This window comes from Equus caballus, chromosome 15, assembly GCF_041296265.1.
Source record: "Equus caballus isolate H_3958 breed thoroughbred chromosome 15, TB-T2T, whole genome shotgun sequence".
Classification (NCBI taxonomy): domain Eukaryota; kingdom Metazoa; phylum Chordata; class Mammalia; order Perissodactyla; family Equidae; genus Equus; species Equus caballus.
In genome coordinates, this window is record NC_091698.1 from 48,058,077 (window position 1) to 48,076,748 (window position 18,672).

At 41.0% G+C, this 18,672-nt stretch overlaps 1 protein-coding gene across 3 annotated transcripts in view; it reads left to right on the forward strand.

Moving 5' to 3' along the window:
* The window catches only part of C15H2orf42 (chromosome 15 C2orf42 homolog), a 36,348-nt gene extending 18,114 nt beyond the window's left edge, over positions 1-18,234 (forward strand). For all 3 annotated transcript variants that reach the window (XM_023618955.2, XM_023618957.2, XM_023618956.2), the window contains exons 7-10: positions 3,179-3,286; positions 4,560-4,660; positions 6,809-6,971; positions 17,098-18,234. In XM_023618955.2, coding sequence (XP_023474723.1) covers positions 3,179-3,286; positions 4,560-4,660; positions 6,809-6,971; positions 17,098-17,306 — 581 coding nt within the window. In that variant the 3' untranslated portion in view covers positions 17,307-18,234. The remainder of the gene's footprint in view (positions 1-3,178; positions 3,287-4,559; positions 4,661-6,808; positions 6,972-17,097) is intronic.
* The last annotated feature ends 438 nt before the right edge of the window (positions 18,235-18,672 follow it).

Below are 18,672 nucleotides of genomic sequence, written 5' to 3' on the forward strand. Positions count from 1 at the left end.
AGAGGGAAGAGAAAAAAATGCAGCAAATAGGTATTCAGTGAAGGTAGATAGCCTTGATCTTGGTATACATGCACGTGTGTGTATGCATGCATGCATGTGTGTGTGTGGAGGGGGAGGGAGATACCAAAACCTTAGAAGATCATTCAAACCCTCAAACTTAAAATCGAAGCAAGGGGGATAAAGGTTTAGAGAAAATCTAAAAGTGTGAGACTAAGATAGTTATATGAAATTACGTAGACATACTAAGGAAGAGTGGAGGACACAGGCTGGATTTGGGTTGACTGTGATAGCCTCATGGAACCTCAGCAATTTCAGAGGTGGACCATTCAGCTAGTTCTTCCCATTTCATTAAAAGCATCCTTGATAGATGGTAAGGCAGCTCATAACATTGTTGGAAGTGATAGCTCTGAGAAAGGTCTTCCTCATGCTAAGTGGAAATATTTGCTTATAATACTTCCTGTTGGTTCTCGGTCTGTGCTCTAGCCACGTGGACTAGGTCTGTTCCTGTTTCCAAATAACAGTCCCTGCCACTGGGTACCCACCTATTGCCCTGCCTGATAGGTCTTCTCTGTTCCAAGTGATACATCTCGTGTTTTCAAAGCCTCCTTATGGCACGTTTACAGACCTCATATCATTTTGACGTTCTTTGCTGAATGTATTGCAGCTTATGAATATCATTTTGAAAATAAAGCACCACAAACTAATAGGAGCATGACAGCAGACACTCAGTAAAAGATGAGTTTTGGGGGCCGGCCCTGTGGCGGAGTGGTTAAGATCATGCGCTCCACTTTGGTGGCCCAGGGTTCACTGGTTCGGATCCTTGGTGTGGACCTACACTCCACTCATCAAGCCATGCTGTGGCGGCATCCCACGTAGAAGAAGTAGAATGACTTATAACTAGGATGTACAACTATGTAATGGGGCTTTGGGGAGAAAGAAAAAAAGAGGAAAAGGAAAATGAGTTTTGAAGGATTAGAACAGTTATAGCCTCATGATGAGGAAAGTGACAAGAATGGAGGTCTTGAAATACATGATTAGTTTTATTTGTATTAATTCAGAATAAATAAAACTTTACAAGTTAGTTTTTAGAAAATCAAATAAGCTAAGGAGGGTTAAAGAGAGTGTCTATGTTTTTCTTTTAAAATTTTATTTATTTATTGTTTGAAATAATATAATAAATACCTAGCAACCCACGTCCCAGAACAGAAAATAGAACATTGACAGTAGTGTAAGCTACACTCTGTGGTCCTCCTCCTTCCCGCTTCCCTACCACCCCCCTCACATCTCCAGTACCAGTACCTTTGTCCAAGTCACCATCAGCTCCAGACTGTGAGTCTGTCTTTTATGAGGGCTTTTCAAGATTAGCTTCAAAACTAAAGACAGCTAAGGCAAAACTGAGAATAAAAATGTTTACTTTGAGAAAAAAAAAGATTAATTTGTAAACCTAAGTTCTAGCCTCACATCAGCTGAGTTGTGGTGAGCTAGCACTTTTTTTTTTTTTTAAAGCTTCAGTGCATGGTTGTGTATCCTGGTTGTTAGTTTAGTTGTCTATGTGAGCCACTGCCACAGTATGACAACTGACAGATGGGTGGGGTGGTTCCACGACCGGGAAATGAACCTGGGCCACAGTGGTGAGCCCCGAATCTTAACCACTAGACCACCAGGGCTGGCTCAAGTTAGCACTTCTTTAGAGCTGTACTGACCTGTGTGTAGCCCATAATCTAACTGCAAGGTGAAAGATTTAAAAAGTCTTTGTGTGGTGATGTCTCTAAACTGCCCAGATACTAATATGTTAGTGGCTCAAAAGCAGTGACCGTTTTGTCATTGACATTCTGCATTCAGTAAACTAGGCAAAATTAGTTGAAAGAATGTAAAGTCTATGGAATTCTAGAAAACCTTTCACTTTTATTTTTCCTGGCTTGACTTTTGTTTCAAAAAGGCATCTAAAGTGTCTTTAAGAGCCATTCGTTTTTGTTTTTTTTTTTTTAAGATTTTATTTTCCTTTTTCTCCCAAAGCCCCCCTGATACATAATTGTGTATTTTTAGTTGTGGGTCCTTCTAGTTGTGGCACGTGGGATGCCGCCTCAGCATGGCTTGATGAGCAGTGCCATGTCTGCGCCCAGGATTTGAACCGGTGAAACCCTGGGCCGTCAAAGCAGAGCACATGAACTTAACCACTCGGCCACGGGGCCAGCCCCAAGAGCCATTCTTTAAGTTGTATCCAGGCAGGTAGAGGTTACATGTTTACCCATATGGTTTTGGATGTTTTCCCTCTGCTGGGGCCAGCCCCTCAGGCAAAGTTTTTAAGGAAAACTCTGAACTCTTTCAACCCCTCCCCCCAACAGTCTTTCTGTTGAATTCATGCCTTGTAAGTTTCTTTTAAGAGGTTTGTTATGTATTTTCAAACATTTTACCTGCCTTAAGATCACATTCAGGGACTAGCCCCATGGCCGAGTGGTTAAGTTTGCGCGCTCCGCTTCAGTGGCTCAGGGTTTCCCTGGTTCGGATCCTTGGCATGGACAGGACACTGTTCTTCAGGCTACATCCCACATAGCACAACCAGAAGGACCTACAACCAGAATATACAACTATGTACTGGGGGGCTTTGGGGAGGAGAAGAAGAAGAAGAAAAAGAGAAGATTGGCACCTGTTGCCAATATTAAAAAAAAAGATCATATTCAGACAGAAAGACTGATGCTCATTGGATAAACAGTGTCCTGACTTTGTGGTCTCTGGCCTTCGTGGTCCTGGCCATCGGAGTGAGAGCATGCGGTGACTTTGCTTAGACTTGCAGGCAGATAGCAAGTGAGACAGATGGTGAGCGGCAGTGAATCCAGTTTACTCTCAGCTCAGACTCATTGTTCTCATCTCACTTCATATGCCCTTTAAAGGGAAAAGTCTTCTGTGGTGGTGTTTACAAAATTGGGGGTTTGAAACTTATCCTTGGTGAATGACAAAGGTCTGCTGAATTTTTTATGATTGCAAGGGTTCAAGAATAGGGCTGGTGATGGTGCTTGACTTACAAAGGTCAATCGGAGCCTTCTTTTTGCCTCTGCATCAGGAAATCTCAGTGGCATTTCTAGTTACTGCTGCCCCTCAACTCATTTCTGCCCCCTCTCCCTACACACCAGGAAGCCCACTGACTTTCTTTAAATGAGTTTCTTCTTCTTTCCTGTAGGCAAACCGGAGCCCCTGGTGTTCCACATCCCTCAGACCTTTTTTGATGCCCTGCAGCAGAGAATATCTATAGGAAGTGCAAAGAAACGGCTTCCCAACTCCACCACAGGTATGGGATTTTTCCTCAGGAATAGCAATAGATGTCTTGACCGTAGAGAATTATGTTTGGAAAAATCGTGTGGAATTTTCAGGATTAGGACTTGTAGTTAACGCTGAGAGCATGAAGCTTTAGCCAGTCACCTCTTGGAATACTGATCACACTCTTCCCAGGCCCCATGCTTATCCAGTCCAAGGTGCTGGAAAGATCCAGACAGCGCACGCGTGGTGAAGAACAGCAATGAGGTGCAATGAAGGTGCCCACCGAGAAGTCTGGTATTTTCTAGATCTGAACCAATTTCAACAAAAGCGTTGCGGGCTCCAATTGTTATTTGGGCCAGCTTCTTGCAAGCATAGTCCAATACGTATCAAAAACTAAACCTTGTTTTTCATGATTCCCAGTTTTTGGTGAAGGAAGATTTTATTTGTAGAGTAATTCTTAGGCTTGGAACACTTTATAATGGCATTATTCTGGTACTTATTTCTTGGTTTTAGATAACGTCTTTCTATTAGAGATCTCAAGATACTCATTAAGTAATATAAGGAAGGAAGGGAGAGAAAAGAAGAGGAAAAGCTTGCTCAGGGCACATAGCCCCAGAGTCACCACGGCTAGAAATCAGTGCTGGTTCTTCGGTGGATTGTTATTTGATGATATAATAGTGACTGTTGAGATTTCATTCTAGTTTTGAATAGTGCAAGCTGTGAATCACTGTGTTGAGGGCCATGAAAATCTTTGTCTTCGCAGCTTCTCTCTCTGACTTTAGAGGCAGCGTTGATTCTTTCTTCCAATTAAAACTTTAGGCCCTAACACATTAGTTTCAACCCATCCCTTAGCTATTTTTGCAGGCCCTTCGGTGGAACCCCTTTATAATCCTGCAGGCAGGACAAAGGATTGGCAACCACATTAGCAGACTGAAACTCTGCATAATTACTTTAAGGACTATCATTTGACCTCTGATATATCTAAGGTCAAAGAGGTTGTAAGAAGCTGTTTTAAAATGGAGTCCTGTGCACGTAGCTTTACCAACAAAGAAACAAGTTTCTAAGGTAGCGAAAACAAGCCTCATCTCAAAGAAGCCTCGGAGACTTTATACATGTCTTTTGATTTGTCACAGTTCTGCCAAAACCTGTTATATATTTGCCTCTAGAATTCCTTTTTAAAAATGCTGAGATTCTATAAAGAAGGAATAGTACTGCACTGAACTCTCTAGAAACTGGATAACAAATACAGTGAAGGAGAATGTTATTTTTTGGTCGTCTAATTTTGTCCCCTTTTTACATTGAAGCTTTTGTTCGAAAAGACGCCTTGCCTCTGGGAACCTTTTCCAAGTATACCTGGCATATCACTAATATCCTGCAAGTTAAACAAATCTTAGATACCCCAGAGGTAAGAGTTTATTCTACAATAGTGGGAGGGCAGAGAGGGAAGAGAGAGAAGCAAGTGTGGGAAGTATGTTTGCACAGTTCCTTAAGTTACAGACATCAAAGATTTTTCATACTAAGAGATTATTCAGAAATTTTCATGGCTTTATAGTCTTTATAGTTCTGACTCTGATTTTTTTTTTTTTTTTGAGGATGATTGGCTTGAGCTAACATCTGCTGCCAAGCCTCCTCTCTTTTTGCTGAGGAAGACTGCCCCTGAGCTAATATCCATGCCCATCTTCCTCTTCTTTATATGTGGGATGCCTACCACAGCATGGCTTACCAAGCGGTGCCATGTCCGCGCCTGGGATGCAAACCAGCAAACCCCAGGCCACCAAAGCAGAATGTGCACACTTAACCACTGAGTCACCGGGCTGGCCCCTCTGACTCTGATTTTAATGGATATTCCCTGTAGCTTGAAAAAGTCTCTTAAAGGGCCGACCCGGTGGCATAGTGATTAAGTTCGTGAGATCTGCTTCAGCGGCCTAGAGTTCACAGGTTCGGATCTTGGGCGCAGACCTAGCACTGCTCGTCAAGCCACGCTGTGCCAGCATCCTAGATAAAATAGAGGAAGATTGGCATACACGGTAGCTCAGTGACAATCTTCCTCACACACACACACAAAAAGTATCTTAAATTGGAGTATCCTTTTTCTTTGCTTTTGGAATCAGAAAACAGGGATGATTTTTCTTGTAAATTAAATAATGATCCCTTACTATCTGTGGTGAGCCCTAGATTAACTGGCAGGCAGCTAGGAAGTATATAAATAGTTTGAGATGCTCTCCTATTGGTGAAGTGAGTGAGCCCAACACACTTAAATGCTCCTCCCCACACTGCAATTTAGTTCTCATTAGAGAAATGACCCTTCATTAGTTTGTTTTGAGAACGCTTAGCCCTGAGCTAACTACTGCCAATACTCCTCTTTTTGCTGAGGAAGACTGGCCTGAGCTCACATCGGTGCCCATCTTCCTCTACTTTACATGTGGGACGCCTACCACAGCATGGCTTGACAAGCGGTGTCATGTCCGCACCTGGGATCTGAACCGGCGAACCCTGGGCCGCTGAAGCGGAATGTGTGCACTTAACCACTGTGCCACAGGGCCGGCCCCTTGTTTTCTTTTTCACAAGGGAAATATTAGACATTCTTAAACACTTTTTTCCAGCAGATCCTGAAAACTTGAGGATTTTCCCTTCCTACCATAATGGAATATTGTAGAAAATTCAGCATAATGTGCTTTGATACATTAAGATGAGCTTAATTGTAAGGCATTATGTTCAGAAAAATAATGAATTGTTTGATGGCTGTAGAACTTACATGTGCACCTAGAGGAGGCCTGTGTAGCACTAAAGATCCTTGAGGAACTTCTTTAAATGCAGGGTGTCGGGGAGGCGGTGTCTAGCCTGGAATGGGCGGTGTTGGGGAGGCACTGAACAACCCAGAGCAAAGGCAAGTGAGGGAAGGAGCTAGGAATCACTGAGCTTCTGTCTGTCGGGTGTTATCTACCTATATCACCTCCCTCAGCCTCACAGCCATGTGTTGGTGTTGACTGTATTTTGCAGATGAGAAACAGGCTCTGAGAAGCTCACCCTGCTCTTTAGTGGCAAAGACAAAATTCAGTTCAAGTTCTGTCTGGCTCAGTCCCAAGGATGGTGTGAAGCCCACGGGATGTGAGGTCAGCTCTAGGTGCTGTCAACAGAGTTTTTAGAAGGGTGCTGCTAGCAGAGCAGTAGGGGAAGGAATAAAACAGATTTTAAAGCAGGTCTGTGCCAGTAGCTCTCATGTAACCCTGAGGATGTTAGCAGTTCAGTTCAGTGTGGTTTGGCTGGACTTCGAATTAAAGTTACAGAGAAAAAAAGGCAGGCCAGGAATGATGTATGGGAGAAGAGGCAGATCTGTTGACACAATTTACTTGAAAATACAAGGGAAAGTGTTAATTAACGTGAATGCACTTAAGAAAGAATGAATAAATAAAAGCTCTATTGTCTACACAGAATTTGAAATGTATTACAATGTACATCTGGAAAAAAAAAAAAGATCTGTTGTCATCCAAATGTTTGTCTGCTTTGACAGCTTTTCCTTTCTCACCTTTCTTGGTATCATCTCCATGTCCAGATGCCCTTGGAAATCACCCGGAGTTTTATCCAGAACCGGGATGGGACTTATGAGCTGTTTAAATGCCCTAAAGTGGAAGTAGAGAGCATAGCAGAAACCTATGGTCGTGTAGAAAAGCAACCAGTGCTGCGACCCTTGGAACTGAAAACTTTTCTCAAAGTTGGTAAGTGCATCGGTGGTTTCAATAGCACATCTTCCTCTGAGGGTCAACTGTGTGTATGACTCTGTCCTAGACTTTGGGTCTTGACCTTGAACAGAGAAGACATATTCATTCATCTTGTGAAGACAGTCATGGGATAAAGTGTTTTGTTTCATTTGAGCCCCTACTTTTAAAATAAAATTACAGAAGTAATACACATTCATTATACAGAAATCATAGATTTCATTATAGAGCATAAAGGAGAAAAATAAAAACCGTCTGTAGTCCCACCCACCATAGATGACATCACCATCACAATTTTAGTGTATACCCTTTCAGACTCTTTTCCATGCATCAAGAAGTTTCCAAAACATGGGATCATACCTCAGCTGCTTTTTTCACTTTTTTTTTCTTTTTGCTGAGGAAGATTAGCCCTGAGCTAACATCTGTTGCCAGTCTTCCTCTTTTTTTGCTTGAGGAAGATTAGCCCTGAGCTAACATCTGTGCCAGTCTTCCTCCACTTTATATGTGGGTCACCACCACAGCATGGCTGATGAGTGGTGTAGGTCTGCACCTGGGATCCAAACCTGAGAACCTGGGCTGCTGAAGCGGAGCACGCCAAACTTTAACAACTATGCCATGGGGCTGACCCCTGCTTTTTTCATTTAAAAATATATCATGAACAGCTTTCTACGTCTGTCTTCAGCATTGTCTTTTGACTTTTTTTTGTTGTAATAAAACATACATAATATAAAATTTACCATTTGAACCATTTTTAAGTGTACAGTTCTCTGGCATTAAGTACATTCACAGTGTTGTACAACTGTCACCTCCATCTGTCTCCAGAATTTTTTCATCTTCCTCAGCTGAAACTGTACCCATCAAACACTCATTCCCCACTCCTGCCTCCCCCCAGCCCCTGGCAACCACCCTTCTACTTCCTGTCTCCATGAATTTGACTGCCCTAGGGACTTCATGTAAGTGGAATCACACAGTATTTGTCCTCTTGTGTCTGGCTTATTTCATTTAGCGTAATGTCTTCAAGGTTTATCCATGTTGTAGCAGGTGTCAGAATTTCTTTCCTTTCTAAGGCTGAATAATATCCCATTATATGCATGTCCTACGTTCTGTTGATCCATCATCTGTTGATGGGCACTTGGGTTGCCTCTGCCTTTTGGCTCTTGTGAATACATTTTTTAACAGCTGCATAAAATCCATTCATTAAGGTAACTCACTCTAATCGACCCTCAATTTAAGTTATTTCAAACTTTTTGCTGTTATAAACAATGCTTCCTTTTAGAGTTAACTTCCTATTAGATAAGCCTTTTATATCCCTAATTATTTCCTAAATTATTTAGGATATTTTTGGGGATAAATTCTTAAAATCAAAATTGGAGGGTCAAAGGTTATGTACATTTTTAGGGCTTTTGATTGTTTTCGTCACAATGCTCTCCAGAAAGATTGTAATATTTGTACAGTTTACTCCAGCCAAAAAAAGAGTGCCTCTTTTTTTAATCTTTGTGGATTTGATAGGCAAAAAATGTTATCTCACTCTTTTAATTTGCATTACCCTCAATATTAATGAGACTAAACTTTTCATATTAGTGATTTGTATTTGATGAATTGCTTTTGCTTTGTCTATTTTTAACTGGGGTATTTGTATAATAATCTAATAATAATAACAACTATAACAAGTAGCACTTAACAAGCACTTACTCTGTGCCAGCTATTATTTTAAGTACTTTACATACATTAATTCCTTGAATGCTCATCAACCCACTGAGAGGTAGATTCTGTGATCCCCGTTTACAGACGCATAAACTGAGGTGAGGACAGGTGCAGTCACCTGCCCGGAGTTACACAGCTAGTAAGGGCGGAGCTGATCCTCAGCCCCAGGCAGTCTTGGATGCCGGAGCCTGCACTCCTAGCCATCTGGCGCTCACCTGTCTTTCCACTGACTAGACTCCAACCTCTTCCAGGGCAGTGGACGATGTCATCCTTGTTCATCACTGCTCCCCAAGATAGCACAGTACCTGGTCCATGATAGGCACTCAGTGAGGACTTGTTGAATGAAGAATGAATGAATGCCAGTCATCATTTTAATTACCTTAGCTTTGTGATCTGCCTAGTGGTCCCCTTCATGTCTCTAATTGTGTACTTATTCTTCTAGGAGAAATTTAGAATTTGTAATTATTTTGTCAAATTTTTGTGAATATATTCCTACATATATTTTTTGCTGCTCTTGTGAATAAGACCTTTATCATGTTTCTCGCTTGTTATTGCTGATGTATGGGAAGCTCCTGATTATTGGTATACCTATCAAATTGGCCTTCCTAATGAGCTCCTAGTAGTGATAAGAGTTGTTTTTCTCTGGTTTCTGGGAAATCAGTTATGTCACCTGAAAAACAGTGATAATTTTGTTTCCTATCAAATGTTTATATCTCATCACTTTTTCTTTTTATATTAGCTATGATTTCAAGAGCGACAATGAATAATAGTAAAGCTAACAGCTACAATTATTTTAGACTATAGTAAAGACTCCTCCAGGACCAGTTTCCAACTTCGTCTTGAAGAAGAGACAGTGATAAGTATCCTGTGAAAAAAACATTCCATGGTCAGATAAATTTGAGAAATGCTACATATCATATTTGATTCTAAGACCCTTGATTGTAAGATGCTCAGTAAATTTAGTAAGAACTTTTTTGATAAGAAAAGAAACTTTGGGGGCCAGCCTGGTGGCACAGCAGAGCTTTAGTGGCCCAGGTTCGCCAGTTCGGATCCCAGGTGTGGACATATGCACCATTTGGCAAGCCATGCTGTGGCAGGCATCCCACAGAAAATAGAGGAAGACGGGCACAGATATTAGCTCAGGGCCAGGCTTCCTCAGCAAAAAGAGGAGGGTTGGCAGCAGATGTTAGCTCAGGGCTAATATTCCTCAAAAAAAAGAGAAAGAAAAGAAACTTTGCTGTATGAAAACTGCCTTGGTTGTAAGATACACTCAGATCTCAGAAAATGTTGCAGTTGAGTAGGAAGGCAGTAGGGAGTAGTGTCTTAGAATATAATTTATCTCTCTTAGAAATTCATGCCATACGTTTGCCTATTAAAAAGATCCTGAAATAAAAACACCTTTCTCTAAAAAAAAAAAAGTTTTTAAAAAACTTTATCTAACCTAAGGTTTCCCAAATTTATTTGACCAGTGAACACTTTTCAGGGGAATACCATTAGCATTTCATAGGATATTTTTCTGGAAAAAAGTTGTTCTGTGTTTCACTATTAAATAATGAACTATTGGTTATTATTTTCAGATAAATTTTTTTTATTATTATAAGAACATATCATATACTTTTTTTTTCCTGAGGAAGATTCACCCTGAGCTAACATCCGTTGCCAATCTTCCTCTTTTTGCTTGAGGAAGATTAGCCCTTAGCTGACATCTGTGCCAGTCTTCCTCTATTTTGTATGTGGGTTGTCACCCCAGCATGGCTGACGAGTGGTGTAGGTCCACGCCCGGGAACCAAACGTGGGCTGCTGAAGCAGAGTGTGCCGAACTTAACTTCTATGCCATGGGCTGGCCCCCAACATATCATATTCTTAGTTTATTATGTACTTTTATTTGAAACTAGAATTGAAAATTTTTTTTTTTGAGGAAGATTAGCCCTGAGCTAACATCTGCCGCCAATCCTCCTCTTTTTTGCTGAGGAAGCCCAGCCCTGAGGTAACATCCATGCCCATCTTCCTCTACTTTATACATGGGACGCCTACCACAGTATGGCTTACCAAGTGGTGCCATGTCCACACCCGGGATCCAAACCGGCAAACCCTGGGCCACTGAAGCGGAACGTGTGCACTTAACCGCTGCGCCACCAGGCTGGCCCCTAGTATTGAAATTTTTGAAATGCCTTTTTGCCATCTATTGAGGTTTGTCTTTTCACGTAAGTTCAGTGAATTTTATTAATAAATTGCTAAATTGAAGTAATCTTGCATTTCTGGAATAAATCCTACTTGGTCTTTTTTCTGTTAATATATATGTAGATTCTATTTGCTAATATTTCATTTAGGATGTTTTAGTATCTGTTCATAAGTGGTAACTGCCTACAGGTTCCTTTTTGGAGGCTATCTTTTTTGGGTTTTGGTAATGGTTATATAGAAAATGATTTTAGAAAGCTTTGGATCAAATTAAATAGCTTAGGAAATATCCCTTTCTTTTTTTTGTTTTGGTGAGGAAGATTGTCCCTGAGCTAACATCTGTACCAGTCCTCCTCCATTTTATATGTGGGATGCCACCACAGCATGGCTGATGAGTGATGCAGGTCAGCACCCGGGCTCTGAGTCTGCAAACCCAGGCCACCGAAGTAGAGCACACCGAACTTAAGCACTACGCCATGGGGCTGGCCCCAGAAATAGCCATTTCTTGGATGTTTACAAGAATTTAATCTCTAAAAACTTGTTCATTTTCCTCTGATTTACATTTGTATTCATGGTTTCTATCTTTTCTTGAGTCAGTTTTTGTCATTCATATTTTTTCCAAAATTCATGTTTTCATCCAAAATTTAAATTGTGTACATTTTAGTAATTTTTGGTTACAGATGGTAATCACATAACTTTTTATCAGATCAGCCCTGAGCTAACATCTGCTGCCAATTCCCCTCCTTTTTGCTGAGGAAGACTGGCCCTGAGCTAACACCCATGCCCATCTTCCTCTATTTTATATGTGGGACGCCTGCCACAGCATGGCTTGATGAGCGGTGCCATGTCCACACCCGAGATCTGAACCGGCGAACCCTGGGCCCAAAGCGGAACGTGCAAACTTAACCACTGGGCTACTGGGGCGGCCCCTCACATAACTTTTAAAATCTGTTCTAAGTCTGTAGTTATACACTGCACCAGAATTTTATCTATTTTGTGGTCTTTTTTAAAGAACTGGCTCTTGTATATATTTATCACTTGTTCTAAGTGTCTTTGTTTTTTTCCAAAGATTGGCACCTGAGCTAACATCTGTTGCCAATCCTCATTTTTTCTTCTTCTCCTTCTGGTTGTGCTATGTGGGATGCCACCTCAGCATGGCTTGATGAGCGGTGCCATGTCTGCACCCAGGATCCAAACTGACGAAACCCTGGGCTGCCAAAGCAGAGTGCATGAACTTAATCACTTGGCCATGGGGCTGGCCCCTAAGTTTCTGTTTTAAACTATTTTCTGCTTTTGCCTGTAATAATTTCTTCTAACTCTTTTAAAAAATTTTTCTGGGGCCAGCCCAGTGTCATAGTGGTTAAGTTCACGCACTCTGCTTTGGCAGCCCTGGGTTCACAGGTTTGGATCCTGGGCACAGACCTACACACTGCTCATCAGCAGCCATGCTGTGTTGGCATCCCACATATAAAATAGAGGAAGATTGGCACAGATGTTAGCTCAGGGACAGTCTTTCTCAAGCAAAAAGAGGACTGGCAACAGATGTTAGCTCAGGGCCAGTCTTCTTCACAGAAAGAAAGATTTAACTGATTAAAAAAATTTTTTTTCTAACATTTTCTTGGAATTATTTTATTTTTATAGCCTTTAAAATGGAATTGTCAGTTAATTTTTTAAATTCATATTTGACAATAACATTTAGGGTTCTTACTATTGCTAATATCTAAATAGTCTATAATTATAGTTTAGTTTCTCTATGTCCCCAATACTTAGTATTTAAAATTTCCAGTTGGTTGAGGCTTTTTTTTTTTTTTTGAGGAAGATTAGCTCTGAGCTAACTACTGCCAATCCTCCTTTTTGCTGAGGAAGACTGGCCCTGAGCTAACATCTGTGCCCATCTTCCTCTACTTTATACGTGGGACGCCTACCACAGCATGGCTTTTGCCAAGTGGTGCCATGTCCGCACCCAGGATCCGAACTGGTGAACCCTGGGCCACCAAGAAGTGGAACATGCACACTTAACTGCTGCACCACTGGGCCAGCCCCTGGTTGAGGCTTTTGATTTTTATATTCTTTGGTATCAATTTCTAGTTTTATTATTTTGAGGTCAGAAGATGTGCTTTTTGAATTTCTATTTTCTTAGGTATTTAAAAATACTTTCTCACTAATGGAACATATGATATGAATTTGTACTAGCAAAGACGTTATTTATCCAACATAGTCTTATATAGCTTTAAAATGAACCATATTATTTTATTTAAGTCCTCATTGTCTTCATTTTTTATCTCTTTGACCTGCAAAGAGAGTCGTGATAGAATTTCCTACTACAATTATGTTTCTCTGAATGTCTTCTTATGTTTTGAAAAGTCTTTTAAGTATTGTAATGCAATGTTTTTGGTACATCAGAGTTATTGACAGATGTCAGTTTAAGTTATATTGTCTTAGTCCATTCAGGCTGCTATAATAGAATACCATAAACTGGGTGGCTTATAAGCAACAGAAATTTATTTCTAGCAGTTCTGGAGGCTGGGAAATTCAAGATCAAGGCGCTGGCAGATTCCATGTCTGGTGAGGGCCTGCTTCCTGGCTCATAGAGGGCAGTGGGCAGTCTTTTCACTCTGTCCTCACATGACAGAAAGGGCGAGGGAGGTCTCTGAGTTCTCTCATCTCATTCATCAGGGCTCTGCCCTCATGACCTAATCATCTCCCAAAGGCCCCACCTCCAAATACCATCACATTGGGGATTCGGTTCTCTTTCTTTCTTTTTTTTTTGAGGAAGATTAGCCCTGAGCTAACTGCTGCCAATCCTCCTCTTTTTGCTGAGGAAGACTGGCCCTGAGCTAACATCCGTGCCCATCTTCCTCCACTTTATATGTGGGACGCCTACCACAGCATGGCGTGCCAAGCAGCGCCATGTCCACACCTGGGATCTGAACCTGCGAACCCCGAGCTGCCGAAGTGGAACATACATACTTAACCGCTGCACCACCGGGCCGGCCCTGGGATTTGGTTTTCAATTTATGAATTTTGGGAGGATACAAACATTCAGTCCATAGCAATACTTTATCAATGTAAAAATCACTTTTGCCCTAGATTCTTTGACTAATATCACAACAGTGACATCAGCTTTCTTTTGTTTTTCATTTTTCTGATATGTTTGCCATCCTTGTACTTGTAACTTTTTTGTGACACTTTGTTTTAGTTGACTCTGTTATCAACATTATATAGTTGGTTTTGATTTTTCTCCAATTTTAGGTTTTTTCCCTTTATTTTTATTTATTTTATTTATTTTATTTTTTTAAGGATTGGCACCTGGGCTAACAACTGTTGCCAATCTTCTTTTTTTTTTTTTCTGCTTTATCTCCCCAACCCCTGCCCGCCCCGAACACAGTTGTATATCTTAGTTGCAGGTCCTTCTAGTTGTGGGATGTGGGACGCCGCCTCAGTGTGGCCTGACGAGCAGTGCCATGTCTGCGCCCAGGATCTGAACCCTGGGTCGCCGCAGCGGAGTGTGCGAACTTAACCATTCAGCCACGGAGCTGGCCCCCCCTTTATTTTTATTATAATTGATATAGTTGGTCTTCTGTCTTCTTGTTTTGTTCTCTGTTTTTTGTTAAATGAACTGTTTTCTGTGCTTTATTTTCTCCATAGTTTTGAATACCATATTTACCATATTCTCTCTCTCTCTTTTTTTTTTTTGGCAAGGAAGATTGGCCCTGAACTAGCATCTGTTGCCAATCTTCCTCTTTTTGCTTGAGGAAGGTTGTCCGGGCAAAACCCTAGGCTAACATCTGTTCCAGTCTTCCTCTATTTTGTACGTGGGATGCTACCACAGCATGGCTTGATGAATGGTGTGTAGGTCTGTGCCCAGGATCTGAACCTGCGAGCCCTGGGCCACCAAAGTGGAACACACAAACTTAACCACTATGCCACCAGGCCATCCCTGAATACCATATTCTTATTTTTAATTCTGTTAGTGTTTATATTTTTTCAAAAGCATGCTTTCACCTGAGTTTTTCCCATTTAAATCTTTGATCCTCTGGGATTTATTTATTTTTTTTTTTTCAGTTTTTTTTTTATTGAGTTATTGATAGGTTACAATCTTGTGAAATTTCAATTGTACATTAATGTTTGTCAGTCATGTTGTAGGTGCACCACTTCACCCTTTGTGCCCACCCCCCACCCCACCTTTCCCCTGGTATCCACTAAACTGTTCTTGGTCCATAGTTTTAAATTCCTCATATGAGTGGAGTCATACACAGATTATCTTTCTCTTGCTGGCTTATTTCACTTAACATAATTCTCTCAAGGTCCATCCATGTTATTGCAAATGGAATGATTTTGTTCTGTTTTGCAGCTGAGTAGTGTTCCATTGTATATATGTACCACATCTTCTTTATCCATTCGTCTGTTGATGGGCACTTAGGTTGCTTCCACGTCTTGGCTATTGTAAACAGTGCTGCAATAAACATTGGGGTGCACAGGACTTTTGGGATTGCTGACTTCAGGCTCTTTGGATAAACACCCAGTAGTGGGATGGCTGGATCGTATGGTAGTTCTATTTTTAGTTTTTTGAGGAATCTCCATACTGTTTTCCATAGTGGCTGCACCAGTTTGCATTCCCACCAGCAGTGTATGAGGGTTCCTTTTTCTCCGCAACCTCTCCAACATTTGTTGCTATTAGTTTTAGATATTTTTGTCATTCTAACGGGTGTAAGGTGATATCTTAGTGTAGTTTTGATTTGCATTTCCCTCATGATCAGCGATGATGAGCATCTTTTCATGTGCCTATTGGCCATCAGTATATCTTCTTTGGAGAAATGTCTGTTCATGTCTCCAGCCCATTTTTTGATTGGGTTGTTTGATGTTTTGTGATTGAGTTGCGAGAGTTCTTTATATATTAAGGATATTAAGCCTTTGTCAGATATATGATTTGCAAATATTTTTTCCCAGTTAGTGGGTTGTTTTTTTGTTTCAATCCTGTTTTCATTTGCCTTGAAGAAGCTCTTTAATCTGATGAAGTCCCATTTGTTTATTCTTTCTATTGTTTCCCTTCTCTGAGAAGGCATGGTGTCCGAAAAGATCCTTTTAATACTGATGTCAAAGAGTGTACTGCCTACGTTTTCTTCCAGAAGCCTTATGGTTTCAGGTCTCACCTTTAGGTCTTTAATCCATTTTGAGTTTATTTTGGTAAATGGTGAAAAAGAATGGTCAATTTTCATTCTTTTACATGTGGCTTTCCAGTTTTCCCAGCACCATTTGTTGAAAAGACTTTCTTTTCTCCATTGTATGCCCTCAGCTCCTTTGTCAAAGATAAGCTGTCCATAGATGTGTGGTTTTATTTCTGGGCTTTCAATTATGTTCCATTGATCTGTGCACCTGTTTTTGTACCAGTACCATGCTGTTTTGATTACTGTAGCTTTGTAGTATGTTTTGAAGTCAGGGATTGTGATGCCTCCCGTTTTGTTCTTTTTTCTCAGGATTGCTTTAGCAATTCGGGGTCTTTTGTTGCCCCATATGAATGTTAGGATTCTTTGTTCTAATTCTGTAAAGAATGTCATTGGGATTCTGATTGGGATGGCGTTGAATCAGTAGATTGCTTTAGGTAATCCTCTGGGATTTATTTTGATGTAAGGTATGAGGTAAGACTCTGCCACCTTTTATCTTCTTCCAGATAGTTATCTGGTTGATGCACACCATTTATCATAAGAAACACTTCCTTGTATTTCTTCTACTAATTATAAATGCCACCTTTACCCTAGGCGAAATTCCTGTTCTATTTGTGTCCATTTTGGATCTTTCTGTTTTGTTCTTTTAATCTGTCTAGACATATGCCAGTACCACACTTGTAGAACCATGTAGATTTTAATTCTATTTCTTCCTGGTTTCCTTGAAACTTGACCTTTTCTTGCTAGTCTCCCTTTTAATCTCATCCAGCTGTCTTTTCCTCTCAGTCCAGGCTCTCCTTATGATTCTTTTGGCCCAGTTTTCATAAAGGCTGGGTCTTATTTTGACAATGCCAGACAATGGCCTGAAATTTTCTTTTGGATAGATACAGCAGTAATCGCTTTTCCCTTTGCTTGATTCTTTTTGTTGTTTCTCCCTTTTTTTCTCTCTCAAATAGTTTTTTTGTTAATTTCTTTTTCTTTTCCTGTTTTATTCCTGAACAGAGTAAGATCTGTCCTGACTCAAGTTTTGGAATTGTCCTAATCAATGTTCCTTTTTTTTTTTTTTTTTTTGTCTTCAGGCAACACTTCCCCAGATCAAAAGGAGCCAACACCTTTCATCATCGAGTGGATCCCAGATATCCTTCCCCAATCCAAGATTGGCGAGCTGCGGATCAAGTTTGAGTACGGTCACCACCGGAACGGGCATGTGGCAGAGTACCAAGACCAGCGGCCACCCCTGGACCAGCCCTTAGAACTGGCCCCTCTGACCACCATCACTTTCCCTTGAGGCAAAACGAAAGAGTCTTTTGCTGCTAAATTTGCACATCCCCACCCCTTGACAACTTTAAAATACTAATTAGGCACTTAGATGGCCCTGTTCCTTAGTGAACTGCTCTTAGCTAAGATGCAGTTTCTCAACGCATTCAAGTGGACTCTGTGAAGAAGAAAAACCCTTCCTGTGCATAGCCTTTCGGTGCTGCTGTGTATAGCCTTCATTATACATTGGGTAGTATTTCTGGCTAGAGTTTTTAAAGGAACAAAAAGAAAACCAGCTCACTTTCCTTCTTAAAGGACTCACCTTTAAAGTTCAAGTTTTTTCTAACTCTCTGAGAAGTTAGCAACACTCCGCCTTACACCAACAGTGTTGGAAAGTTAATGATACTCCGGTTAGGGCAGAATGTTGGGACCATCCTGGCAGACTTCCAGTCATGCCCCTTTATTCTGTTCCCAAATATAGCACAGTGTCACTAGTTTTTCCAAATTCTATCTCCTGTTGGCCTGATGATTTTTCTTGGGAGATTTAGGTGATAGTGAAATAGGAAAAAGAGGTCCCGGTGTCAAGGGAAGACTGACATTTCAAACTAATGCTTGTAGTTGCTTGTTCACTTGATATTTATTTCCTTTTTTATTCTCCAAAAAGTTTAACAGCTGGTAAAATTCAATTCCTCTTTCTGAGTTCATTGATCACAGAATGGAGATACTGAAAGACACAGAAGTGGAAGCCTGTCCTCAAGAAGAAAAGGAGGGATGAACGTTTCCTGTATGCCTGCTGTGTGCCAGGCACTTTCATTTGCATTTTCACTTAATCATTTTTCTCATTTAGTCCTCGTTATTCTTTGAGTTTAGGCATTACCCCTTCTTTTATAAAGTTAAAGAAACAGCCTCTTTGAGGTTAAGTATCTTGCTGGAAACAGCATTAAAAATGTTTCATTTTACTCCCAAGTGCATGTTCTTTCCACTTTATCCCACTTTATCATGTTGCTTTGACATAAATTCCTTATAATTCATCGTCCTTGGGAAGACAAGAAAAATCCATATGAAGTAGGCTCTTGGTTTTCTTTCGTTTGCAAGTAACAAAAACCCAACTCTAACCAGCTGAGGCAAAAATAGGAACGAATGACTGGTTCATGGACAACCATCCTGGGGTGGAGCTAGGGTGTGGCCAGGCCTCACGACTCCCGGAGCCAGCATCCATCTGCCCCAACTGTGCCTCTGCAGGGGCTTCACTCACTCTGAGCACAGAGCAGCTCCTTCTAGTTGGAATTCTGGCTCCTGAGGTGCCTGCAAGTGTGGCTTCCACTTCCACTCTAGAGCAGGATTCAGTCCTCTGCTCTGTGCCTGATCCAAAGAGCAAAAACCTCCAAGCAAGGCTC